The sequence below is a fragment of the Morone saxatilis genome, unplaced genomic scaffold (genome assembly GCF_004916995.1).
Source record: "Morone saxatilis isolate NCDOM2014 unplaced genomic scaffold, NCSU_SB_2.0 Contig23, whole genome shotgun sequence".
Taxonomy (NCBI): domain Eukaryota; kingdom Metazoa; phylum Chordata; class Actinopteri; family Moronidae; genus Morone; species Morone saxatilis.
The window spans coordinates 17669785-17697586 of NW_023339796.1; the positions used below are offsets into that span (position 1 = coordinate 17669785).

The window sequence follows — 27802 nt, forward strand, 5'->3', positions numbered from 1 at the left end:
AAAAAAAAAACGTCTTTGAAAAAAAAAACTTTTTTCCGAGGGTTCGCGGCCTTTCCAGGAATGGAGCCTATGGTTCCTGAGTGGGTGGGCCATGGGCCAAAATAAAAACCTGTAAAAAACAAAGAAATAGAAAAACCCGTAGCCTTAGGGCAGGGGCCAAAAAAAAAAACTGGAGAGATTTCGAAGCCAAACAAGCAAGCAGCGTAAGTAGGGAACAGGTTCACATTGTGCTGTTATTACCCCGCAGCAAGGCTTGGGCCAAATAAGAATGTGAAATCTTGAGAAGGAGAGGAAGAAGTAAGACTGAGAGAGAAGAGAGAATAAGCAAAAATACCCGAGGAGGAACATGGAAACATCCAAGAGTTGATTCCAATGTACAAAAACAAAAAAACGGCATTGAGTCTTTACCACATGTTTCATTCATAGAGTCATTTCCAGAGTAGGAGGTTATATTGTTTTTTTCTGGTAAGCGTTAACTGTTGAGTTACACAAAATTAGGAAGTTAACTATGACCACAGCACTTTTAAACAACCCAAACACCCAAAACACAACAAAAACAGAAAATATAAAGAGGAACTGAACATTGAAGTTGAACTCCTGAGCTAATGGCCTAAAAAGCACAATACATAAGAGCAACAAAAAATGAAAAGATTCTTTTAGGGGGGAAAGAAGGTTGGGAAGCGTTTATTTCCAATTTCTGCTTCTTCTCCTCCTCGGTGTTTTGGAAGAAAGATGGAAACTGGCTTCACAGGTTTCTCCAATTCTCTATTAATTTTTGTGCCTCAATGTTTTTATTTCAATTTAAGGCCAATAGGCAGGAGGTCACTAATGTCCAAGTGTAATCCACTTTTAAAATTTCCAAATTGTGTGTGGTGTAACAAAGGGTGCAATTGATGTATAGTAACTTCCTATAGTAACACAACAGTACGCAACATGAATATAAAAAAACACCTCTACTCAAAAATAAAACTTTCATGAACGTTGACAAGTTAGTAAAAGGAATATCAAGGCCAGTTGTAATAAGAACACGGAATCAAACGTGTGATGGTTTCATGTCATTTTCTCTCCGTATCCCTGTACCTCCTCTTCTTCCTCACGTATTCCCTCCCTACAGTTCACATCATATTCCCAGGGCACTAACAACCCCCGGTAAGCTCCAAAACAGGCATTAAAGAAACATGTAACCATACTTACGTGCTTGCTCCACGATTTCTTCTCAGGCAGCTGAAAGCACGTATTCTAGACAGGAATGTAGCAGCACACTCAGACAGCTTCAAATCCAATACAAGGCCACTGAACTGGAGTTCAAAAAAAAAAACCATTCAGAAAAAAACAGCGAAGGAACTGAAAGATTCAGCAGTGATGAAACTACTAAGGGCCCAATATGACCATTATTTAGTCTAATAAGGCCTCATGGTTCATGGAGAGCCAGAATCAAGCAGGAGGCATGCTTAACAGATAAGCAACAAACCACCTGAGTAGGGCAGGACAGAACAACCGGCTCAGACCTTGGAGCCATTTTTAAAGCTCAAAGTTAAACTCAGTAAGACTTTAATAAAACACTTGTTTCATTTTGAATTGCACGGCTGCTCAAGGAGCGGTTTCGTCCAACTAATCATGTGTTGTGATCCTGCTCTGCCAACCTGTTCGAGAGGTATCCTGAGGCAAGATAAAGATCAAATTGCCGATGGCTGCAACAGTGAGAGTGTGGGTTGTAGGCTTGGATAGTGATTAGCGTCAGTCAAAGCCTTCTGTAATAACCTCGAAGAAGGTTTCCTCTTCTGGCTTGAATTGGTTGTTTTGTAAGCCCCGTGATTCAACTAATTTGGCCATAGAGCAAACTAGTTTGGAGCCAAAAGAACCTGATTTCCAAACAATCAGTAATCTGGTTATGGCATTAACTGTCGGGATTGAAAAGCAATTGACATTAAATAATACCTACTGCAGCTTAGGATACGATTAGAGGTGATTCATTCATAAAGAGATACGTTAGCCAATAAACACTGGGTTTCCAAACTGAACCACCAAGTCATTCTGCCATAAACGCAAATCAAGGAGCTCATAGGGGCCATTGCAAATGAACCAATCTCTTTTGTCAAATAAGATCCTTTTTTTCATTATGACGACTTGCTGCGTAAGGTATGTTCCATTGGCAATGAAGCCAAATACTCTGAATCTACAACTTCAGATGATCACTTAGCAGGAAACGAGTCAATTGACTTCTGATTAATCTACTGCAATTTAACAGATTAGCTGACTGAATGAAGGTAATTGTTTGAAATTGCACACAAACCAAACTGTCTTTTCTTTGTTTCATGCAACAGGAGGAACAATCTTCCCCTGCTGTCTGCTCAAAACGAGCTATGTCAGGGTGCGCATTGAGACCACATTGCATGCAGCTTCAGCAGAGCAGTCAGCCATGTGTGATGACAAGCACAAAAAACAAAATAAAAAGCTGGCTGGGAGAACAGTGCTGACAGCTAGAGCACGGTGCTACAGTATAATGGTCAATATTCATGAATATGCTTGCGTTTTCACTGGTCATGCCTGCGGTTTTACTGGTCATAGCTTAATCGTAAACCCAGGCTCTCTCCCAGTTCATCAAGTACTGGGCCGCCTTGATTCAGTGGCCCATTTCAAAAATATGGAATGGAATGGTAATGACTTACTGTATAGCGCTTTTCTAGTCTTCCGACCACTCCAAACCCTTCACCCTTCACACACATTCACTCAACGTCATGCAAAGTCCATCGAACAAGAAACTTAACTCATTCATACACATCCACACACCGATGCTATGCATCGGGACAATTGGGTCAAGTATCTGCTCAAGGATACTTCGAACGGAGGAGCCGCGGATCAACCAACAAACCTTCTGATTGGGGACGACCCCACTCTGCCTCTGCCACAGCCGCCCCCTGTATGACACTGTAGGTACCCCTTTTCTGTCATTTGTTGGACAGCAGGGCTCCCGCCTTAGGCGTCATTTTATGGACGTGCCCACCAGAACATAGAATAAAGAGCCAAAAGTCACATAGGAGGAGTGTGGTGGATGTACGCTCAAACCAAACGCAGACTTTCACCCAGGTTTGTTTTGTGTCCCATTCCCAAGCAAAATCAAAGTTGACCTCTTTAATTGTTGATATATATGAGATTCAAAAACATTTTAATATAGCAGTACAACTCGTTATCTATGTAAAGATATATTGGATGTCATGGTGTCACACTTCCCTGCAAATGGTAAATGACTGTACGTTGCATAGCGCCTTTCTAGCTTTCGACCAACTCAATGCGCTGCACACTACATTCCACACTAAAGGGCCATCACACACAGATAGCACACTGCTCACCAGAACGGAACTAAACATTCCTACACATTCATACACCAATGCACAGCATTGGAAGCAAATTTGGGGTTCAGTGTCTGCTCAGGGACACTTCGACCATGCAGCGGGAGGGAGCGGGATCAAACCGCGCTTCTAATAGTTGACACCAAGTCACCTCTGAGCTACAGCCGCCACAAGCCGCCCAGCCGCAGAGTGTAACAGCCTCTCTGTGGTTGTGTTTACATTATTCTGGCTGCCCATGTGCATGCTGAGTAGAGCGACTGAACTTGCTGTTTTAACATTCTACGTCAGTGAATGAAGGTTTATTTAAATTGCAAATTTCTTTTCGCCACTTTGAAATGAAGTTACAAGTATTAATTATGAAAATGATATGCAATGTAAAATTTGTTTTTTTGTCTATAGAGTCGCAAGCGATGGGCAATATACAGCTGTTTCTTAAACAAATCCTGTAATGGAAAAAAGTGGACGTACTTTGATGGTGTATTTATCCTCAAGGGATTGTTTGCTGTTTGCCTGTTTCCCAAATATTTTTAAACTCTATGAACAAAGGATTTATATTGACCAAACCAGTGATGATATTGTTGACTGTGGAAGACTTAACAAAGTTATTTTGGCCTTTTTATGTCTTTTATTAGAAGTGACAGCCAAAATATTAGACAGAAAGGGCCACTTGTACATGTCGCCAGCTCTACCAACTGGAGTAACCAGGCGCCCAACAAAGTAAATTTGGTCTTGCGTAAATAATTTATGTACATGTGCCTAACAAAACTGAGCAAAAGGTTATGTGGACAGGGTGTGTTCTGCTTTCCTGCCAGGTGGGGTTTCATGTTACAGTAACATAAATAACAGGATGACCAAGGATTGTTTGCATAACTGAAACCTACTTGAACATGCCAGACTTATGTAAATTACACCACTGTTGTCTATGTGTATAAGTACCAGAGGTTGTTCTGTACAAGTTAAATAACGTATTATTCCACAAGTCCTTGGTCCCCGACTCATCATTGCAGGCCATCATAAAAACACACATTCATAAGTGACTAATGACAAGTTGGGTTAAATTGGTCCAATATTGGAGCTGAAAGTGCTGCAGCGCTCACCGAAACGAAGCTACAGCAGCTCGTCCTTCTTGGGCAATAGCACATCGTCAAAAATATGTCCATAAATAGTGCTGTTTTTGCTTTTACAGACAAGCTCTGATTGTTATTTTTAAGTGTCTGCAACATTATGGAAATTAAACCTACAGAGGATGCAAGGCTACTCAAGGAGAAAGTCTCATTCTGAAATCTCTGTAAAAGTGAGGTGAACTTGTTCAGGAAAGTCAAACTATATATGTATATTACAGTGCCTTGCGAAAGTATTCGGCCCCCCTTGAACTTTTGCAACCCTTTTGACACATTCAGGCTTCAAACATAAAGATATAAAATTTTTTATTTTTTGTGGAAGGAATCACCAACAAGTGGGGAACACAATTTGTGAAAGTGGAACGAAAATCTATTGGATTATTTTAACTTTTTTAGCAAATAAAAAACTTGAAAAAGTGGTGCGTGCAAATTAATTCGGGGGGCCCTACTTTTCAGTGGGCCAGCCAAACTTCACTTCCAAGTTCAGCGAAGGATCTCTGAATGATCCACATTGTCCTAAATGACCTGCATTGTGACTAAATAGACATCCACCTGTGTGTAAATCAAGTCTCTGTATAAATGCACCTGCTCTGTGCATAGTCTCAGGGTTCGTGAAAGCGCAGGGAGAGCATCATGAAGACCAAGGAACACACCAGGCAGGTCGTAATACTGTTGGAGAAGTTTAAAGCCGCGATTTGGATACACAAAAATTCCCAAAGCTTTAAACATCCCAAGGAGCACTGCTGCAAGCGATCATTTTGCAAATGGAAGAGTATCAGACCACTGCAAATCTACCAAGACCTGGCCTCCCTCTAAACTTTCAGCTCAGACAAAGGAGAAGACTGATCAGAATGCAGCAAGAGCCCATGATCACTCGGATGAACTGCAGAGAACTACAGCTGGAGGTGGGGAGGAGTCGCCATAGGACAACATCAGTGCGACACTGCCAACATCTGCCTTTATGGAAGAGTGGCAAGGAAGAAAGCCATTTCTCAAAGATATCCAAAAAAGTCTCGGTCTAAAAGTTGCCACAAGCCACCTGGGAGACAACCAACATGTGAAGAAGGTGCTCTGGATCAGATGAAACCATAAATCGAACTTTTCCCACAATGCAAGACATATGTTGGCGTTTAAAAGCAACACAGCTCATCGACCCTCAACACACCTCCCACTGTCAAATCATGGTTGTGGAGCATCATGTTTGGCCTGCCTTTTCTTCAGACTAGAATTCAGGAAAAGAATGGGTTAAAATTGAGGGTGAAGATGGGATGCAGGCACAATACAGGCGACATTCTGGGATGAAAACCGTTGAGTCTGCAAAAGACCTGAAACTGGGACTGGAGATTATCTCCAACAAGAACAATGAATCCAAACATACAGCAAAATCTACAAAGGAATGTCTCAAATAAACGTATCCATGGTGTGTAGAATGCCAAGTCAAAGTCCAGACCTGAAATCCAATCGAAGAATCTTTGCTAAAGAGCTGAAAACTGCTGCTTCACAAAACGCTTACCATCCAACCTCACTGAAGCTCGACTGTGTTGCAAGGAAGAATGGGCCAAGAATTTCAGCTCTCGCATGTGCAAAACTGATAAGACATACCCCAAGCGACTTGCAGCTGTAATCGCAGCAAAAGGGGCTCTACAAATATAACGCAAGGGGCCGAATAATTTTGCACCCCCCACTTGTCATTTTTTTATAGTTAAAAAGCTTTCAAAAATCCCAATAGATTCGTTCCACTCACAATTGTGCTCCACTTGTGGTGATTCTTCACAAAAAATAAAAATTTTATATCTTTATGTTTGAAGCCTGAAATGTGGCAAAAGGTTGAAAAGTTCAAGGGGGCCGAATACTTTCGCAAGGCACTGTATGTGCAAGGATTATGTTGTATCCCGTTTCGCAGCTGCAGCGCTTCAGGAGTGGACCAAATTAAAAACTTGTTTCCATATTAGTCGCTGGGACACAAATAGAAAGTAAGAAAATAAGGTCCAGTTTGAAAAGTATAGAAGTTACCCTTAAAGTGATTATACTGATATACACAGGTACAATGGAAAAAGCTCTCATGTACACAGACTTGTACACACAGTGTGAGATAATAACATGCAGTAAGTGCTACAGTAACCACAAGCAGGCACTTACTTTCCACCTGAGCCCAGAGATGCTGAGCCTATTATGACACAGCCATTAAACTAAACTACTCTTGTTACTGGAGGAGGTGGCTTAAGGTAAAACCTTAATTACCAGATTGGGTTGGCTTCACACAGCAACTTCCTGAAGACAGGAAGTGCTTTTTACCCCCCATCCATCACCCACCCCCAATGGACCCTCATGCCTCACATATGGCAGATGTGGCTGACATCTGTTAATGACAATAATGAAAGTAGCTGGGCTTGTTATGTGTGGGGTTTTTAAACAGAGGCGTGTGTGAATGGAAGAGGAAGGATCTTTAAGCGCTTGCTTGTGCAATGGTCCTGATTGGACTCTAGGAGCTGCAGGCTACATCTGATATTCATGGGCTTTCTGTCCCCGACTCAGCAGTTAGCCTTTAGGGTTGTTCTAAAATAAAGCACAGGCTTAAGTGACAATGAGATTGGAGAAACATCCAGAGCCTGGAGTTTTAATCCCAGTCAGATAACACATCTTACTTTATTACTAATTTCTGTTAATGTAGTGCACTCAGCAGAAAGGCCCACCGGTGCTGCCGTTGAGCTGTTAATTCTTATTATAAAGTAACGTTGTAGTAATAAAAATATCCTGCAATAAAAAGTTGATCCAAATAAATACAAATAAAACCAAGAAGGCGGCACGCAGCCTAAAAGTGAGCAGTTGTGTCCTATTTTGAGGTCAGTCCATCTCTCCTTTGGCAGCCAAAAGTGCCCAGCAAGCCTCATTAACATTTCACACCATCTGCATCATATTAGGACAAAAAAGGGACAAATCTGGTCTTGAGACCTCTTTTCCTCTGGCATTCTGCTGCTAAATGGCATCACGGGCATTTTCGAAAGCAGGTTTCTTCACCGCTGCTAGGCCTCAATCGATTCTCCAGGGCGCTGTGATTGATCGCGCGGGTTGCCAGGTCACACGGGGCAGCATGTTTGGCTGCACAGGTTGCTAAATCACTGCAGGGCAACACAATTGGCTCAACACGCTGCCAAAATCACTGCAGGCAGAGGGATGTGCTGGTGGAGAGTGAGAGCTAAAAATTACCACTCAACTCTGAGAAATACACATACTACAGATTTCTTTCCAATAACAAGAGCATGTCTGCCTTAAAAGACAAATAACGCTCTTAAAGACTTGATATGTACACAGTTGTAAACAATGCATAAGCTACTCCCTTAAAATATTGAAAGAAAAATATTCCCGTATAAAATATTGGAATTGGATACTGAATACTAACATTAAGAAAAACTGCCAAAGATGTAGTATAATGACCACACTGTTTATACAGTAATTTGAATTGTAGTCATACCATAGCCTCATAATACGAAACCTCTGCTACTTTAATCTCATTTAGACTCTGGACTAATCCCTATGAATCCATATTATATATTTCTCAATTGCCTCCATTTGAAATGAGGATTTAATTGTACCCTTTGTACAATCTACAAAAATGCATCATCTCAAACTATTAACTCTTGATCCGTTTGTATCTCCTTCCTTCCTGGATTAAAGATGTACTCTTTATTTCCGTTTTATTTCATTAAGCCACAATAAGAACATAATAATTAAATTAAATTAAATTAAATATTAAATAGCAGAGATATGGTGCATAGAAAGATGGTTGCAAAAAGCAGAGCTATTACAAAGACCCGTCCTTTAAGGTAGTGGTTCCCAACCTTTTTCCTTAGGAGACCCATTTATTTTTAGTAAACTGATGACTTTTGAGTCAGGGACATATTGTCACATTATATTTAAAACTGTACAATGAACCCAAATAATGAACTCAGTAGGGTGTGAGTTATTTGGATGAATTTTGAGCAGATTATTTTCTGTTTCTAACAGTCACACATACTTACTAGGCTTCTTTTTTTCTGTGTGTCCTTTGTCCTCTATTTCCAATGTGGCTCGTGCTGCATTAATGTTTCCTAATTTTGTCGGATAAATGTTTTAAATCCACAATTCCTTGTTGGGTCCAAGCCGTGTCTCCTCCAAAAAGCAAACATTTGAAACAGAAAAGTGAATTACTAGCTACAGTTGCTGTTAGCCAGTCCTTTCGCTGAAACCACGTAACACAAAAGTTACGATTTTGTCGTTTGTCCTTTTGTGTTATTTGTACATCATCTGGATGATGTGTCCCCAATCTCTGTAAACGTTCCATTTTTTCCACCAAAAACTTTAAAGAAAATTGATTAAGAAAGAAATAAATCCACCTCGTTCATGTTCATGCTAACGCCCGCCATACTACGAACTAGCCTCACTGTACTGTAGCTACTGCGCTGTGATTGGTCGAAGGTCACTGTGCTGTAGGATACTGCGCTGTGATTGGTCGAAATGGGCAGCATATGAAGGGGGCGTGTCACGACACCTGTCAATCAAAAGTGAATGGAAGCTTACGCTACTGTGCTTGGGCTGAATGAATTTAGCCCATTCACAGGAAAATATATCATATATCCTGGGTTTTTCTCTCCCTTGTTGGCTGCTTGTTCTGCTCTAGGTTCTTAAAAATTCAAAAGCAATATGTTCTAAGGGTTTTTAATAATAGTTTTTCATCTTTACTCTAAACGATAGGGGGGCTTAGCCCTGTTAGCCCATATATACTAGCCGTCCCTGGCTGTAACACATAATGACACATGAAATGGTTACACACTACAGGAACCTTTGTTGCCGCAACAGAAGCGCATTTGGATGGGTCATTGTGTCAAGGAAGTTGTAAAACCAGGAGTAAACTCACGTGTAATGCTTTTCACCCATTTGAAAGGCTACAAGGTAGAGTATTGTTGTAAAGGACATATATAGGTGTATAAGGTTAAGAGGGTCACGGTGAAAACATTCATTCCTTCAAGGTGAATTCCATTATCCAATCCATTTACACTAGAACTGCAGTATAAAAGCATATCTACTCTGACTCTCGTAGATGCAGTTTTGCTGACCACTAAGCTAAAGGTTGTTATTATTTTAAAACAGCACTCAATGCACAAAATTTGTCCCGGGAAACATGACAAAAACATTAAGTACTTACATTTTCTGAAAAGCTTGATCACTTTTCAGAGTCTCAAATAATCTCATATAATAACTAATTTCATTTTATACAGGGAAATAAAATAGGGAAAATGTAGCGAACTTGAAGTGGTTTTATTCTCCGCTACATGTTTTAGTCGCCACATTTATAAATACATACATTTCCATCCACTTTTACCTGGAGGAGGTGGCCAAGGAGATGAGAAGGGCCTGCAAAATGCCTCTGATGTAAACAATGGGGCTCTTCTTAGTGATGAAGAAGTACATGGCCGGGAGGATGAATAGGCCGTGCAGCACTAAGCCCATCACCACTGTAATGGCGTAAAAACCCAGCTTCTTCCCCATGGCTGAAGGGTCGTCCATCTCCAAGATCTTACCGGCAACCAGAAACACAATCCCAAAGGGGAAATACCTGTGAAAGGAGGAAGGAAGGAGGGAAGGAAGGAAGAGTGCATGTTTATAAAATGAAAGCTACTACATCGGCTTTTATTTAAAATGAGAGTATTTCTCATCATGTTGTAGACAGTCATTTAATTTTCAACAAGCCTTCTCCAGCCGTGCTAGTAGTCATGTGAAGTTGTACTTTGGCACAGTGGTGCTTTGAACTAAGTGCTAACATGCTCACAAAACTAACAGGTAGCTAGTAGGTATAATGTTTACCATATTCACATCTTATTTTGACTTGCTTAGCATTAACACAAAGTACAGCAAAGGCTCATAGGAGCACCATTCATTTTAAAGGACCAGTGTGCAGGATTTAGTGTAATTTAGCGGTGAGGTGAAGCTGTAATTTGCGACCAACTACAAATACCACTCGTCTTCCAAGCGTGTAGGAGAAAATTGCGAAAGTTTCGTTCTAGGCTACTTTAGAAACATCATGGGTCAACATGGTGGACTCCGTAGAAGAAGCTCTCTATGTAAAAAAAAGCTGCTCATTCTAAGGTAACGAAAACACAAAACATACCTATGAATATGACGGTATATCCGATTTTTTCCAACAGATCCTCCTAAATGTTACACACTGGACCTTTAAAGGTATTTGGACAGATTTTACCAAATGTTTTAGCGCTGTTTCCATTCAAGTTACAACTCTTACCAGATAACAATGGCAACAATCTTCAAAACTGCCTCATTCAAACTCTGACAGAAGTTGACCAAAGCGCTTCCATTGGGTCCCATTCTGCCCAACATTATTCCTGTATTGAAGAAAAAAACATTTGTATTGCATACATTGCTTGATAATTGCATCTGTCACACATCTAATGATAAAAATAAAAATAGACGAGTATGAAATAGATTTTTTTCCACCCACTTACCCATAGTAGCAGAAAAAATAACAATCCCCAGCACATTCATGCCTTCGCTGGTACCAGGTGACGTTTTCATAATGACATCAGGGGGCGGCGTCAGATCCAGGGAGAAGTTCTGGACGTCTGTGCCATTGTCATCCTGGATGCCGTAGATGTAGACCCTGCGTGTGGTGGTCTCATCCAGGAGCTGAGCCAAGGTTGGTTTGGGGATGAGCTCGGGGACTCTTTGGGTTCGATACTTGAAACCAAAGCAGAGCACAGGTCCCAACATCAGCACAGTAAGCATGACAGCAACGGAGATGTTGAAAGCAGCAGACTGTCACATGATAATGACGTGTAGGCTCATATTAGAGATTTCAATTAGATCATTCACATTACAGTAACAAGGACAATAAACGAGACGAGTGTTACTCTCATATGTGAGTATGAGTTCGCTAGGAAACAGCTATCCTGGGATTTGTTCTAGCATTGTATGTTAAATATTTTGCTTACCTGTTGAAAAGTTGCTTGAACCAGGTTGGCTGGAAACATGTTGCTGGGGAAGATAATTTTGAGAAATGTTAAAGTCCTTCAGAATGAATGAATGAATGTATATATATAAATACATAAATAAGTTTTAAAAAGTGTCCTTCACCCATGTCCTTAATAGTCACAGCACTCATACACTCATACATCTTGAATTTCCCTTGGGATAAAATAAAGTATGCTATCTATCTACGTCTATCTATCTTCTATCTATCTATCTATCTATCTATCTATGCTATCTATCTATCATCTATGCTATCTATCTATCTATTACTCTATCTTTATCTATCCTACTCTATCTATCTATCTATCTATCTATCCCTCAGTATAAAGATGTATCTCTGTATTATTCACTGATGCAGTATGTTCATGGCCATAAACACCTTGTCAACTGCAGCATAATCTTTTTTTTGGGGGGGCAGATTTTGATTATATTTTTTCCTTTTGTTATTGGCATCATTTCAATATGTAGAAATTAAATAGGCATGACAGCATTCTGCATTGATCTTGGCTGAGGAAAATCTTCATTATTTCCACACTGAAAGCAGCTCAGATAGTAGGAAGGTGATACACCTCAATAACTGTCCCTAAAAGCTCACTGATATGAACAAGTACATGTTGAGTGCTCTGCCTGCCAAGGTTAACTGCAGCTTAGAAGACTCAGGTACTCAATGTTACATTAAGGGGGCAGGAAGGGGTTTTAAGCCTGAAGATGAAGGAATAGGTACAAAAGGAAAATATGGGCAAATTGAATGGAAAAAGGGGAAATAAATATATCTGTAGTAGAAAATGGATGCCCAACAACCCTCAAAGACAGAGGTGAGATGAAAGTTTGTTTAACAGATTAGACCCATCCAAAGAACTAAAATAGTGGGAACTATAAGTGGTTACATTTGCAGTCATACTATTACATATACACTACTTTTCAGTGTGGAATTTGCATGTTGCCTGTGTGAATTTGTCGTAGGTGCTTTACCTTACTCCCACAGTCCAAACATATGTAAGTTAAGCTAATTATAGACTTAATTGCCCTTGGTGTTCGTAGGATATAGTTCAGCCCCCTGCGACCCTCCCTGCACAGTATAGATAATGGATGAATATATGGATGGACATAGATACTGCAATGACTGTAATTTAATTCTCACATATATGCTGTATGATTTTGTTAAGTTAGGATAATTAAATGCGACCATACTGCTACAGAGACCTTATATGCTTGTAGTGCTCTAACATGGCAGCAATTTGAAACACCACAATAGCACACTGATGACGCTAGAAAGATCATTCCAAAGACTAAATGAGATTAATGTAAATGTCTCTGTGATTGTCTGTAGGAGGCTGTGGCTCAGGTCCACATGTTGAAGTGCACTTGAGCAAAGCACTGAACTCCAATTATCCGAGAGGCACATTGTAACGTTCTTTTTATGGAATATAAAATATGGAAAACCAATATTTGCAAGATCTGTTCTTCTCATGATATGCAAAGTGAGATTGTATATCCCACCTAATGATAATAGTATAAGCCATAGGATTTCCCACCAACATTGGTCTGAATTACTCCTGGTAGATATGTTAGGAGGCACGTCAGCAGTGGTGCACAACTACATCACTCATGGTCTTAACCAGTTACTCCTCTGAAACAGTGGACACACTGTAGAACACAATGTAAAACAAAATGACACTACAGCTTATGTCTGTGAGTTGGTTGCCCCAATTCATGCTGGGAAATTTCTGTTCATGCCTACCTGACTCCAATAATACTTTTAATATTTTTGCCTCACTGCCAACTTTATTTATTACAAATAATAAAAAGCCCATTAGTCATTCTGAAATTAAAAAGTCTCTGACTGCAAGAATAAATAAATTATTTGAAATTTGAGAAAAATATATTTTGGATGTAATTACACAATATACATTTAATGAACAGTTTTGTTATACTTTCAGTGGAGCAATCAAATTCATTGAGTGCCGTATGAAGCACCCTTTGTTTGTGGTTCAGCCTGCTGCTTTTTAACTAGAATACATTATGTAGCACTCTATATGCAGAGATGATTGTCTGACAATCACAACAGAATCAGCACTGCATCAGTCCCGGCTGTAAATCCCACATCAACACAGAGCTCAAATCACAATCAAAACAGCATTTCAGATGAAGAGGGATTTAAAGCACATATTGTATTTTACAGTTCATACAGCCAACAGAGTGACGTAAAAGACATATGGCAAAGATATACGGAGGCAATATGGTGCAACTCAGCGGACTATAGTGAGTGTTCTACACAGATTTGACCACTTAGCCATTCAGCAGCCTATCCTAAGACAGAGCAAAGCAGGCTAATAAACCACTCTGAACCCAGTGCCCATAATAAATCTAAGTATGCAAATATTCATACATACTATGCTCAATATACATTACACACACTCTCTCTCTCTCTCACACACACACACACACACACATAGCTGCAGACAGTTGGGCCCATTTGTGAGTGTACCGATATAGTATGCCTGCATGATAGATGAAGGCTGTAAAGAAGCTTTGCGAGATAAATCCAAAGCACAGCTGTGCTCTTTAAAACACACACACACACACACACACACACTGAGATCCCGTGAATGACAGAGCTTCACCTCTGCCACATGATCAGTACGTAGTTGGATTTCATGGGCTTGGCCAGTTTATTAATTCCCCTTTTTTTTTACATACTGATTGAAAGTGAGGCATTCAAATACAATTTATACTTAGTATGATTTTAAAAATCATATCAACAGAGGATGAAAAGTTAACTTTTAAATGACTTAACATGTATTCTTTTTAAATAAAATTGTGATTTGAAATTAATTAGCCTGAGAAACTTAAATATCGTGGTGGTGGAGCAGCTCTGTGCATTACAGGCCATTGATTTTACCCCACTAACCGACTGTCACACTGACACAGTGGCTTTAAAGGCCACACTGTCTCACTGCGGGGCTGACCCAGGTTCACCTCAAACACACCCACTGCATCCCTCAGCAGCGCTAATTAGCTTAGCGCAATAACCTACTGGCACACGAGGCTCCAGGCTTTGCGATCTGACCTCAAGAATTTCCCTGACTTCATGGAACAGCACGCAGAGCAGGACATTTACATATGTATATATATATTACAGGTGTGATTTCCTGCTGACATCAAGTTGGCTCACAATGTAATATATATATATATATATATATAAAATGTGTTTATGATAATTTCCTCTTATACTCTGCTTTCATTAGTGCTATAGTTGATAGACTATTTTTTTGTCATGAATTTGTTGAAAATCTAACCAGCTTTTAAAATGTTGGTGTCATATTACCTTATATTTGATTTTTTTTAAAAATCACATGATTACACACAATAGACATCCAACATATCTTCCATATACAACAAAGGCTTTATATTCCCAGAAATTCACTGGCCTGCAGTCTTTTGCTGCTGGCTGTCTTGTTGCTGTCTTGTGACCCTCTAAGCAATGCTTACTCATGACTTCTTGTCAGAGGTTGCCTGTCAGCAGTGCCAGCCCCCTGTTCCCTTTTAAGATGGCATTTTGGAAGAATTACAAAAATGAACTGAATTTTTAAGTAGCTCAATCATCAATACTGAGTGAAATACTATTGTCTTAAGGCTGGCATAACAGCACATGTATCAGTGTTTTAGAAAAAAAGGTGACTTCAGTGTTTATTCTATGTTTGACACTTAAACTGCCATACAAGAACTTCAGAGTCTGCAAGCACTGGAGTCTCATCTGTATATTCATGCAAGTCATTTGCCTATCACTCTCTATGCAGGTGTGTGTGAAAGCTGCTGCACACCTGGATGATGAGCTAACCGACACTGAGCGTGTAATAAGAGATATGTGACAGTCTCTTACCGAATGAGATCCAGCAGAGCGTCAGCAGAGCTGGTCATTGGCTTCTTGCTTTCGTCAGAGTCCTCCTTCTGAGCAGCTCCGCCCGGGTGGATGATGTATACCATGACAATGCCCACTACCACAGCAACAAAGGTGGTCCAGAGGTAGTAGGAGATGGTCATGATGCCCAGGCGACTGGAGCACTTGGCGTCCAAGGCAGCTAGACCTGACATCAAACTGGGGGATGGAGAGGAAGTGGAGACAAAAAGACAGGCAGGGAGGTAGAGGTTAATGTTAGAAGTTGAGAAAGGACTGTCAGTCCACTGTTATAGAACTGCCTTTGTTCTGCCTCCATTTTCAGAAGTGGATTTGAAAAAATAATTTCAGTTTCCCTGCAGAGGCAGGCTGAATAAAAGTATTAGCTGATTGGCATGCCGTTGCAGATCTAATTTAGTGTTCATTTGCACTTAAAGCATTTATGGAGTAAAGAAATAAGTGACACTAAATTGTACATTTAAGCTGCAGGTTACTGAATATATTACTGAGTTATATGCTGCCATTGTTAGATTAAACTATATAACTCTTACTTCTGTCATTTTTTGTATCTTTTTGAAAATACATGAGGTAATATCGATCTTTCACAAAAGTTATGAGGAAAATCAATCACTTATATTTAAAAGACTAAAAGTGAAAATTGTAATGAAACAGCAAGTGCTTTATGTTCAATATCCATCCTAATAACATACTTTATGCAAAACATCCATCAAGGCTTCAATGAGGCGTTTGATCAAACAGCTTTGACATGATGGCACCACTTAGCCAAACTCAATGAGCCTGTTTTCAAAACAGAGACATCTTTTATGAAAGAACTTGCCTCTGCCGTGTCAGATAAGGCAATCCGTGTGAGTGAGAAAATGGCAGAGAGAATAAAGCATCAAACGTAATTGTCTTTTCTGTCTTTGTGTCTCTGTCACTTACTCCTTTGCTTTTACTTGTGAAATGTGAATCTAGCCATTCATGCCCCTCTCTTCTCTGTCACAGAAAGCCTGGGGGGTGGGGATAAACAACTATAATCATAAAAATTGTAAACAGAAGAGAGTAATTTGCATTTAAATGGGCTGCTTTGAATAGTCCTCCAGTTCAGATATTCATTTCCACTGCATGGTGACATCTGTTGAAATTTTCAACTCATATTATACTGTTTGCACCTCAGATTTAACAGAAAAAAATGGCAGATGTTCTTTGTGGGAAATTGTGTGAGAGGGAGCTGAAATGATGGCCTAGCTGGAGGGTGGAGTGAAGTAGGAAGTCTCTTGAGCTGGGGTGACAAGATTTCATCCCTGTCCAAAATGTAATCTGGTTTGACTTGGCAAGTGTTTAGATGGGGCTTCTGAGTCTTTCTGTGTAGTCACTGTCTGTGCTCAACCTCATCCTGCCATCGATTATTTTATCATCTCTGACATGTACAACCGACAGAGAGCCTCCATCTCATTCCTCTCACATGAGTCTGCGCATTGTTCACATCTTTAAAAAGTGTGTTATCAGAATGTTCAGCTGGTCCGTACTACTTACACAGGTTTGAAACTGTTAGTGCTGAATCATCAGAAAGCATGTGGCTACAAGTATGAAATTCTTCATAAAATAAAAATGATTTTCTGCCTGTAGCAGATCCAGGACTTCCTTTAAAAAAGTTTAAATTGAGCACAGGATTAAATGCCTTCACTACACTGCAGCCACATAACATTTCTACAGCTGCAAAAATGAGTCAGTGCTGACACACTTGCACAAGAGATAAAGCCACATTTGGTTTGGACTGGAGCCTGAGATCTGAGTCTGGTGGGAATATGCATACAAATGAAGGGCACAAACTCAGATGCCTGACTTGAAGCTGATGCCATTACAACAAAATGAGCTAGAATGCAGTCAGAGCTCTTTTCCTGCAGTTTTTACACTTCAGTTGTTGTATATATTAAACAAATTGAGCTTTAGATGTTCTAAAACTGGATTGTTTTTTCAAAAGAGCCATGCTAGCTATGTTTCCCCCTGCTTCTAGTCCTAAAGCTGAATTAAGCTAACTTTCTTCTTGCTCTAAGTTGTTTAGTGTATTTAGTGTACAACATAAGAGTGGTCTCATTCATTTCACTCTTGGTAAGAGAGCTAATCTGGGTATTTCCTGAAAATGTAGAGCGGCTAAATGTACTCTGGGTAGTCCTGCTGCGTGAATGTGGCACCACTGATTCTCAATGCAAACAAGCTTTCTGTGCATGTGAATAAATGTGCAAATGTGCCTGAATTTTTTTTATATGAAATTATTCTATCGTCATCAAATATATAAACAAATTAAATATAGATAAAAGGTTCACTGTTCACTCAAGGCAATGTATTCATGCACCCTAAACTTCTGTTGGTTTGTTAAGTAATGGGCCATTTCTTGTGTGTTACAGAGACTACAATAACTACTACTCAGGGAAAATAATGGCAGTTTTCTAACCTACTGAATCTTCTGTTGACCCTGCACAGTACAAAAGCACACAGAGAAATGCATCACTGCACTGCTTTCCTTCTCATGTTGAGTGGAACTAAATCTTTCCATAAGAATTTTTTTCTTTCTTGCAGTAGAAAGCATCATTAGAGCTATAAAATCAGCTCTCTATTTGTGAATTTCTACCACGCATTCATAATTTCCTCTTCACCTGCACTGATACCTTTTTTTCTGTTCCCTCATGTAGTGAGCATTGCTCTTCTGAAGACATCAAGATATTGTACTTCATACAATATCCTTTTGACCTAAAACATCACCAAATGTGCCTTTTGCTTTGCTGATATTTTTTACATGGACCTAAAAAGAACCATGGCCCTTCTTGACGAAAATATTTTTGTTGCTACCTTTTAATGCATTCTCACTGAGCTGAACATTTGTAATGTGCTTCCATCATTGTGCATTGCACCACTCCCATGAATGACCCATGGTATGACTGTAATTTGAATGCAATTAGCAGCAAATTGCTGCCTATGGCATTTGGAACACTTTACTGCATTAATTAGTGCATAAAATTATTATTATGGAGTCTGAGTATGAGAGTATAATGTATGAAAACAAAGTAAGTGTGCTTGATTAGCCAGGAAGCAGTCACCACCATCATGATTTGAATTCTCATCACAGATATTACACACTGCAGCAAAGAGACTGACGTGCAAGTTAAAATTATTCCACCATGTTGTTCCCATCTATTAAATAGAAGAGCTCTTGAAATTCACTGCCAAAGGTGTTCCACAATTGACTGTTTGTTTTTTTGCTTAGGTTGAATGTTTTGATGTGAGTGGAATTACAATGCCAGAAAGACACACAGCTGTGATAACTAAGTCGCTTGACCTGCGCAGGTCAAGGACTAGACGACCTCGGAGCAGAAAGTAAATCTGAGTTGGAATGACGGCACAACAAAACAATAATCTTCTGGGAAATGGCAGACAAACAGTTTCAACTGATTTGTGCTGCATTGTGTATCCAGATGTTTGGGGCAGAGTTGACTTTACTGTTTTTTTCTCCACTGCAACTCTTTGGGAAACCAGAAACTGCAGCCAGGGGATCAAAATGGGGAAAAAATTACATTTCCTATTCCAGGGATTTACCTCATGACCTCCTCTGCCCTGCTCTGTGCATTTAAATCTGATAATAACATAAAATGTTGTATTTTTGATGGAGTTTTTGATGTGCTACTGGTGAGGTGGTATCAGCTGGGAAACTGATATAAACTGATAAAAACATCAACAGTAATGCATGATTAAAATATGAAAGATCTTTTATTTTAATTGACAATTTATACATGAAACTGGGAACATTTTATTTTATCTCATTATAATTATTTAAATCAGTTGCTGTTTCAGATTCAGAGTTGCAGATTATTTTGAAGTTTTAACATTTTATTTGTGTTATATCTAATTTGAGCAGATAAGCACTCTTGGTAATTTTAATGTGTTCTGTATTTTAAACGGATTAAAACTTGGTGTTTGCTTTTGAATCATGATCATACAAATCCTACTAACCCTTCTGAACTGACAACCAAGCAGAGAAAATAATATACTTTATAATGTAATTTACTAGCACAGTGTCATTCCATTACACCTACTGCGTGATATTTATAAACAGAACTTGATTTCATTAATGTCTAATATGATACTGATAGGTTGGAGTGTAAATGCCTTGCAAAATTGTGAAATGCTATATACTGTTCTGTAAATGTAATATGTAGCCAGTGGTACCCAACAATTTTGGTTTGTGACTCCTTAAATCTGCAAAAACTGATTTGTATGCCACCTGGGGGCAGCAAAAACAAACTGTACTGTAACTTAAATTGAACAATTACATTTATGTAGAGTTTCTCTGAAAACAACTGTCTGCTGTTGCAAAAAAAAAAGATGTTATGAGAGCAGTGGGATTGAACCAAAACAGAAAAAGATGTAGGCTGTACAATCTAAACAAGAAGCTAAGAGATACAATAAACTATTGACAGTATATATTATGGACAGAGCTTCCAGGTCTATAAAGTTAAGCCAGCGCGGAAGTGTCTTAAAACCTGCATTCTATGTAAAGGCCAGCAGGGGAAGCTCCATTGGCTGCAATGAAAGACGAAACCATTCACTCTAGTAGAGAAATGAGCTGACTTTTCACTTGATTTATCAGCTCAGTAAACAGATTTTAAACAGAGTTTATGGTCTCAGTCTCTAGTTTCAAGTCTTCTTCCATACATTATGATGTTCATATAGTAAATTGTGGTCGAATTTAGAGTAAAATAGACGATAAAGTCGTGTATGATTTTGTGCGTGGCTACCATGTGACTGAAACTCAGATCAAACTGTAAAACTAAGTTTCTGTTTCTGTTTCTGTTACTGCGTATTTCTTACCTAAAATCGTTCCAGAAACATTTTTGTATGTGACCCGATGAGCTGCCATTGTTTCCTGCTACATACGAGTCAAAACAGTGCAGATTATGAGAGCAGCTCAACTTGCAGTATGTCACCTTCGCTGGTCTGTCTAGCTGTTTTGGCGACGGCCAAAACTTGAGGCTTCAAAAGGATATTTCACAAACCAGTGGGTGACGTCACGATAGGTTCACACTTGTCTAAAACACTCAGCATAGTTGACAAGAACTGCAGAGTCGGTGATAATTGGGGGCATGCGGATGTGCATCCAAGCTTACATGCTTTCACACACAACCTGTTTGTGATAGGCCACTCCCATTACCACGCCCCTTTTTTGCTAATTGTCATGAACACAAACACACACTTTCACACACACTTGAGCTTAATGCAAAATTTCAGTCCTAGGGCGTGTCTGCCAAAGGGTGAGGACATTTTTATGGACAAACAACCGACAGAGCGAACTGTAGAATTGTGGTTGAAGCTAAAAATATTCATTGTAAAATGCCATGTCTACTCGTGACTCCTCATCACAGGTTATGTTCTGGGAAATAAAAAACATACAAGATAAATCACAAATAATAGTATCTTTCTTATCCCTTTATTTATCTTGGGACCCCTTACATTTTTCTTGGGACCCAGCTAATAGCTACAAGTAAATGTCTTTCAGTAAACTCCATAAAGTCGAAAGAGACAAACGAGAAATGTTGCATGCAGAACAATCTGAATTTTCTTGAGGTTTTTGCTCACAGGGATTGCGTTTACATACATTTACTTTATTATTTGACATCTTTGCCTTGTATTAATATCAACATCCAACATTGTAACATTATATGACAGGAACTAATGAAAAGCATGATACGTCCCCTTTAAACTGATGTCACAGCAACAGGAAGATAGTCAACATAAGACTGTGCTGAATTAAAATGTAATTATAAACAACAACTATATCTATATCCACATTTTTCTCATTCTTTTGGTTAAAAAAAAAAAACCTTGCAAACCCAGAGGAACAAATACTTTAAGTGCATTTAAGCTGTTGCTTCTCTGCGTCTTATTGACAGGAACGTGAATAATGGACTCCTGATACTGAACACAGAGTATCTATTGACATCTATGTCATTATCTCCTGTATGTGAGTCAAGGTGAGATTACAGTATGTCACCTGCCATGTGAAGTTGCTTCGATTGTGAGGTTTCGAGCACACGTACAGCAGATCTGCAACAAGATTTTTGACCATCTGGGGCTTACAGTCCTTCCTGCTGCACCTACACTGAGCAAGAGCATTACAGTAATCCTTTGTTCAGATGAAAAAAAGAAGGCCGAGGCTCCTTGGAGAGGGGTTACCAATGACATGTGGTAGTGACAGTGTGGCCTTCCCTTTGGGCAGCTCAGGTCATTATAAACCATATTGATATTCTACCTCATGTCAGTTTCACTATCTGATAAAGCAGGATTATTACAATCTCTAGATCTCACAGTAAATGTAACAAGAAGAAGAAACCCACAACAGCTCTGATAATTAATGGTGACAACTAATGGCTAAAATATATGTCACAAACCCAGGAGGATTTTCATTAACTCGCTACAACATAGGATGAATAATAAATGAAATATATTGACTCAGTAAGATGGTTCTTCCTTTTTCTATGAGGAACTTTGCCTTTTTCAAATCAAGCAGTCATTGTCTGTCGGTCAGTGCTGTCAATGGACATATTATTAGCTGTGTATTGACACACGTCCAGGTGAAGTGCTTTTTACCGTTGCTTAGTGAATAATAAATGATTCATTTATTAAAATAATGTATTAATGTATAAATAAATAATTTCTCAGATGAGTTTTCACTGCTCTGCTGTACACCGCTGTGTGTTCATCTGTCTCTCTGTACACTAAGATTAAGAAAATCAATTCACTATAACTGTGCTGCCTGACCTGCTGAGCTGACCAATAACATCGAGCAGACATAACTGTCAGATGCTACCTGGAAAGGGCAGAAAAAACAATTATATTATATATTAAGATACAATCCCAGCAGTCAATAAAAGACCTTGAAAGAAATTGAAATCTACCAGCATGACAGAATATACTATGTATTATAAATGTTTCTATATAACAAACTGTGCTGTGTTAATGGAAGACTGCACACTGTGTTCTTTGCTTTTCAAACCACAAGGTAGTCAACAATCTCTGCTCCTCTTCATGCTGCTAAGTGCTGCACATCCTATCTCCACTTTTAGATTAGCTGACGCCATCTGGGAAGTCGTCATTGGAAACTATTTGGAAAAGGGGAGGTGCTTTAAAAAAATACTCGGCGTAGGCAAGTGAGTGGATGAACTATAACAACTAGCCATCACCTTCTCTCACAGGCAAACTTCAACCAATCAAATAAATGAACAGAGTAAGCCAGAGAAGAACAAAAACATCTTTTTCCTGAGAAAAGTATTCAATGCCTAGACTGGCTAGATTTTGTGAATTTTGCGAGTCCAGCTGCCTTGTAAGGTAACAGGGAAAGGTACAGTGCTGTGAAAGTGGTACTTTTATGGCACTGTATTTATTTAGTTCTAAAAGCTTGGTATGGTAGTGACTATTCGCTAGTGCGTTAGAGTTTGATTCTAACCCGTCACCCTTTGGCACATGTCATCCTCCCTCTCTTTGTAACCACTTTCCTGTCTTTCTTCCAGCTGCTCATATGAGCAATAAAGGCAATATAAGCACAAAACATTATCTTATGTGGGTCAAAGTTTACCTAAGTTAAACTTCACACTAAAATGAGCATGTTATTGCTGATGATAAATTCTTTCATGATCATTGGAATGAATTGCACGGCTGCAACAGCCATAAACCGTTTAGCTCACAACACAAGAGAAAACACACTTCAGCAACATGATGTCCAGCAAATGAAATCTAAATGTTTTATGACACATTATCAAATTGTTACAACTTCCTTTTAACAAAATCTGGCTTTGAAATTTTATTCTCATCAATGTTGTTTACTCTATTGCAACTCATAAATGTGTCTGACAGCCACTAGTTAATTGTTCCTCATTGGCATCATAGACAGAGTTCTTGATAGAATATATAAAAATAATTTCATAATTTAAAATGACCTCAGCTACTCTTGCAGTACAACCAGCAAAACAAATTAGGCTGCATTAAGCTGGAGAGATGCACACGCGCTGACAAATAACAATCACAATATGACTTGATAAGCACATGGCTTGTGCTCAGTCTCCCTGAGTCACCCTGACATCCAGTGAAATGGATAAAAGGACTTAAATTTGAAGCTATAATCAGAGTCCTTCACATTCTATGCACTCATACATTAGCACTTTCTCAAGAAAATTACTGTAGCTCATTTCCTCTCTATATTCTTCTTCTAGTCTGAGAAATATTCACCAGGAATTATCTGGCTACCAAGCCTAATCAGCGACAAGACAAAACCACATGATTAAAACTTCCACATGTGAAATCTAAAAACATGGGGGACGATATGAAAATCCGAACAGGCTGCCCAATTATAATAAGCGTAGGGAAATACATGCTGCCCCAACAAAACAGACTTGTGGATGTTTACATACCTGTTTAAGATGCACAAATTGAATCTTTATTATCAGGAAATGTTGTGCACCTTTATTTAAATTTCAGTCTGTTTCTAAGAATGTGACAGCTATAACCACAATGTAGATAGGAGGAGGCTAAAGAATTACCATTCATTTCCTAAGAGAAAACACCTATGGTAGCTTCACATTTAAACAAATCATGCCTCCAGGCTATTTATGATTTCTCAAAACCCTGTAAACAAGCTGCAGGACACACCCACTCACATCTGTTTCAAAACACTTATCTTCCATACTAATTAGTTCTTCTTCAGTGTGTGAAAATTGAACATTTAGTTTAATGCTGCATACGGGAACTCTGGAAAATGGAACTCAGATCATTGCATTGTTAGTCATTGTCAGCAAGAAGAACTTATTTACACTTCATTGCAAGATTTCACACAAAGGCAGATGCACTTATCAGCACTCTGTATATAGTGTGAATCTGCCATATGTGTGTCTGTGCTGAATATCATTAAAACTGTTCTTCACCTTTGACCTTCACCTCTCAGCCAAAGCATTGGTGAATAAGAGCTTATTTTTGATAAAGCAAGGCCTTTGTCAAAAATGTTAATGCTGTCTTTAACTAGAAACCACAATTTTCTTTTATAAAAATATATATTTTTTCAAAATCTAGTTCTATTTTATAGGTTATTTTAATTAAAATCCCCCAAATAAAAGACACATGGAACATAAGGAGGCAGTAAGTGGAGTGGCCATTGATTCTGCATGACGCGTTCATGGGATAATCTGGTTTCCGCTTTGGCTGGTGCGCAGATGGCGCTGGGAGGGAAAAATGGGGACAGGCAGGCTATACGGCTGTGGCGGATATTCACCCCTAGATAAGCCCTACTGTACCATTCACCATGTCAACCAGTCAGTCTGTGCATCCCAATCTAGGTACACTACACACTAGGCATGGCAGAAGAGAGACAAACAGGTGATCAACCCAGACTGAGCTTGTGTCTGTGGCTGGATTGACAGGGGTGTCTGCAGAGGGCTGCAAAGTTATGCAGATATGCTGCAAATCATCTCAGAGTAGATAGAAGTGAATGGATAATGATTACTACAAACACAACAGCTGTTAGGTAACAAGCCATGCCTTCCACCTTCATTATCCATTATTACCTCCATCGAGTGGCAGGCAGGCACCAGGAACATTGTGTGTTGCAAACTTAACAGGAGCTCCAGCAGCCAGAGCCCATTTTCAGAACCCTGAATGTTTGCCCTGATTGCTTTTACGTTCCCGTATGTTGAATTGGCTGAGTCTGGCACCCTGCCTGAATGCACTGTTTCAGATTACTTGTAATTAACGTCTCTTTCCCTCACGTGCCTCACGTTTGGCAGAAAACCTGCACTGAAATGATCTCCTGCTCTGAATCTGTGAAACTGGGGGAGGAAAGCATTAGCATGCATGAATGAACAAACACATACACCTGCTACCCTTTGCTCTGTGTTCAAACAATGTACATAAAGGCAGAAAGAGAAATATACATGACACAGACACAGAAACACACTGAGATAGAGACAGACAGACAGAAAGAGACAGAGTGAGGGAGGGAGGATTAACTTCTCATCCAGTCTTTGCTGTTGCATAGATTGTAAGTAGCTTATTGCACAAAGCGCCCTGCATGTAACCGGTGCGTTTGCATGATTTGTTTTGGGAGTTTTTTTGTGTGTTGGACATCACTGACCCCATGCAGGCAACTAAGAGCTTTGAGCCTAAAATAGTCAAACTGGAGAATCTGGCAGGCTGTGCGCTCCTAAGAACGCATCCAAAGCTATAAAAGGGCAACAGGTTTACTCCCATACAAACATTGCACTTTAATCCTTGATGTTGAAAACAGTAATTGGGTGCAGTAAAAACTACACTGACTTTAATCACCTGTAGCCATGCACAGCCAGTACCAAACACTATAGTCTGTGTATAAGAAAACCCTGTAAGCAGAAAACAGGATTTTATACCTAAATCGGGAAAAAAAACTCCCTGCTCCCCTGACTCAAAACATAGCATGTATTATGATGTTGTTTACTATATTTTTTTAGTTACTCACAGTAGACCAACAAACAGGTGGTCATTGAGGACAGCTGATTGGCTCAGGCGTCAGCTGGAGTTAAAACGCAAAATGAAGCTGCTGTGATACACAACACAAATTACCAACAGGTGTAGGATAGGTTGCTATTTGCTTGTTTTTTTCAGTATTCAGGTGTTTTGATAAATGTAATCCAGTCAGTACAGTTGTGCTGCACGAATTTGAATGCATTTTTGTACTATGGACCCTTTTATGTGTGTGTAAACATTCATAATTCTCTCTGAAGCAACTTCAAAGTAAATTCAAACATCTCGTTCTGATGCTGTCTCAGTGTTCTTAGAAGAACATTCAAATAGATTGCAGTTTGGTCAAATTTTATGTTTCATCTCATTCAGAAGAAGATTGTACAATATTCAAAGTAATATTAACTACTGCCAGAGGCAACAGTGTGCTATTTGCAAAATGTTTCTGCAGCAAATGGCAACGAATTTCATTTATATGTATGTAGGAGGAGAGTGACTGCAGTGTCGGTGATACTAGCTCAGTGACTGCAGATATCTCCTCTTTATTATTTCTTCTGACTTTTATTCTTAGCCACATTCCTGCAGTGATAATCAACATCCACCCAAATCATTATTCAACTCTTTTATGAAGTTTGGCATTTAACATACACAGCATGCATGTGTTTGTGTGTGTTTATAATGTGTGTGTGGAGCTGTGTGGCTCTTACCTGGATACGACGAGGGGCAAAATTAACATTTTCAACATCCTCATTAGCAGCTCTCCGGGAAACTGGAAGTACTTCACCTCCTGCATGTGGCAGAAAAAAAAGCACCAAGTTATACCATACAAGCAAAATATGTTATGCAGGTATTTTGCTCACTATGCTGACCTACATTATTCCTGTTTATATTAGTGACATCTGTCCTGTAATGTGCTAATTAGTGTGTAGGGGTTTGACTGCACTAACCAGACATCAACCATCACCATATTATTGGACAAAAAAAAACAAAGGTTAGATTGTCTGGCGCAGTGTTACAGTTGTTCAATAGGTCTGCCTATTTGCATGATTGGAAACTGTCTCAGAAACAGTTAATGCATGACATGGAGTTCCACAGGAATCAACCCCCGGCACTCATGTATTTAGACATATATTATTACACATTTAACATAATTATATTCATGATGCAGAATTTGATGGCCCCTACCAATTACTTCAGTTATCAAATGCACTGGTCACATTATCCACATTATCCAGGTTTTACTGTATTTGATTTCCTACCAAGACTTAGATGAGTTACCACTCTCATGTCTGTATGCTAAATATGAAGCAATAGCCAACAGTTGATTAGTTTAGCTTAGCACAAAGCCAGAAAATAGCCACCCTGACTGTGTTGAAAGGTTAAAAAAACACCTACCAATGTGGAAATACCTCTTAAGCTCTGTAATAATCACTTTATATCTTGTTTGTTTAATCAGCCTAAAGTTTAAAAGAGACTGTTGAAGGCAGCTCTGACTGCTGTAAAGTTCTGACAGAATAGAGAACTCACTGTGTTGGTGGCTTTCAGTATACAACTGATTATTAGTGCTCCTATGTAAAGCATGGCCTTGCTACAAAAAATGTTTTTAGATCCACTGAAAAGACCTTAAAAGTTTATTTTTCTAATTTCCTGTCAATAATACCTTTTGCCTTTCAGTAACTGAACAAAAGCATGTGTTTTGTGTGTCCGTGTGAGGGGTCGTGAAAGAATATCTTGCAAGTTGTTGGTGATTTGATGGACTGGATGATGAGAAAATTCCTTCCAATTAAAAAAACAGTCTTGGGCGCCCTGTTAGCTCAGTCAGTAGAGCTGGAGACCCATATACTGAGTTACTGCAGCGGTCCGGGTTCGAATCCGACCTG

The 27802-nt window shown here is 39.3% G+C and overlaps 1 protein-coding gene across 1 annotated transcript in view; it reads right to left on the minus strand.

Moving 5' to 3' along the window:
- slc1a7a (solute carrier family 1 member 7a) overlaps positions 1 to 26715 on the minus strand; it is a 30722-nt gene extending 4007 nt beyond the window's left edge. The window contains 6 exon segments of the mRNA XM_035670475.1: positions 9836 to 10064; positions 10749 to 10848; positions 10969 to 11200; positions 11455 to 11497; positions 15375 to 15590; positions 26630 to 26715. Coding sequence (XP_035526368.1) covers positions 9836 to 10064; positions 10749 to 10848; positions 10969 to 11200; positions 11455 to 11497; positions 15375 to 15590; positions 26630 to 26715 — 906 coding nt within the window.
- Between the last annotated feature and the right edge of the window lie 1087 nt (positions 26716 to 27802).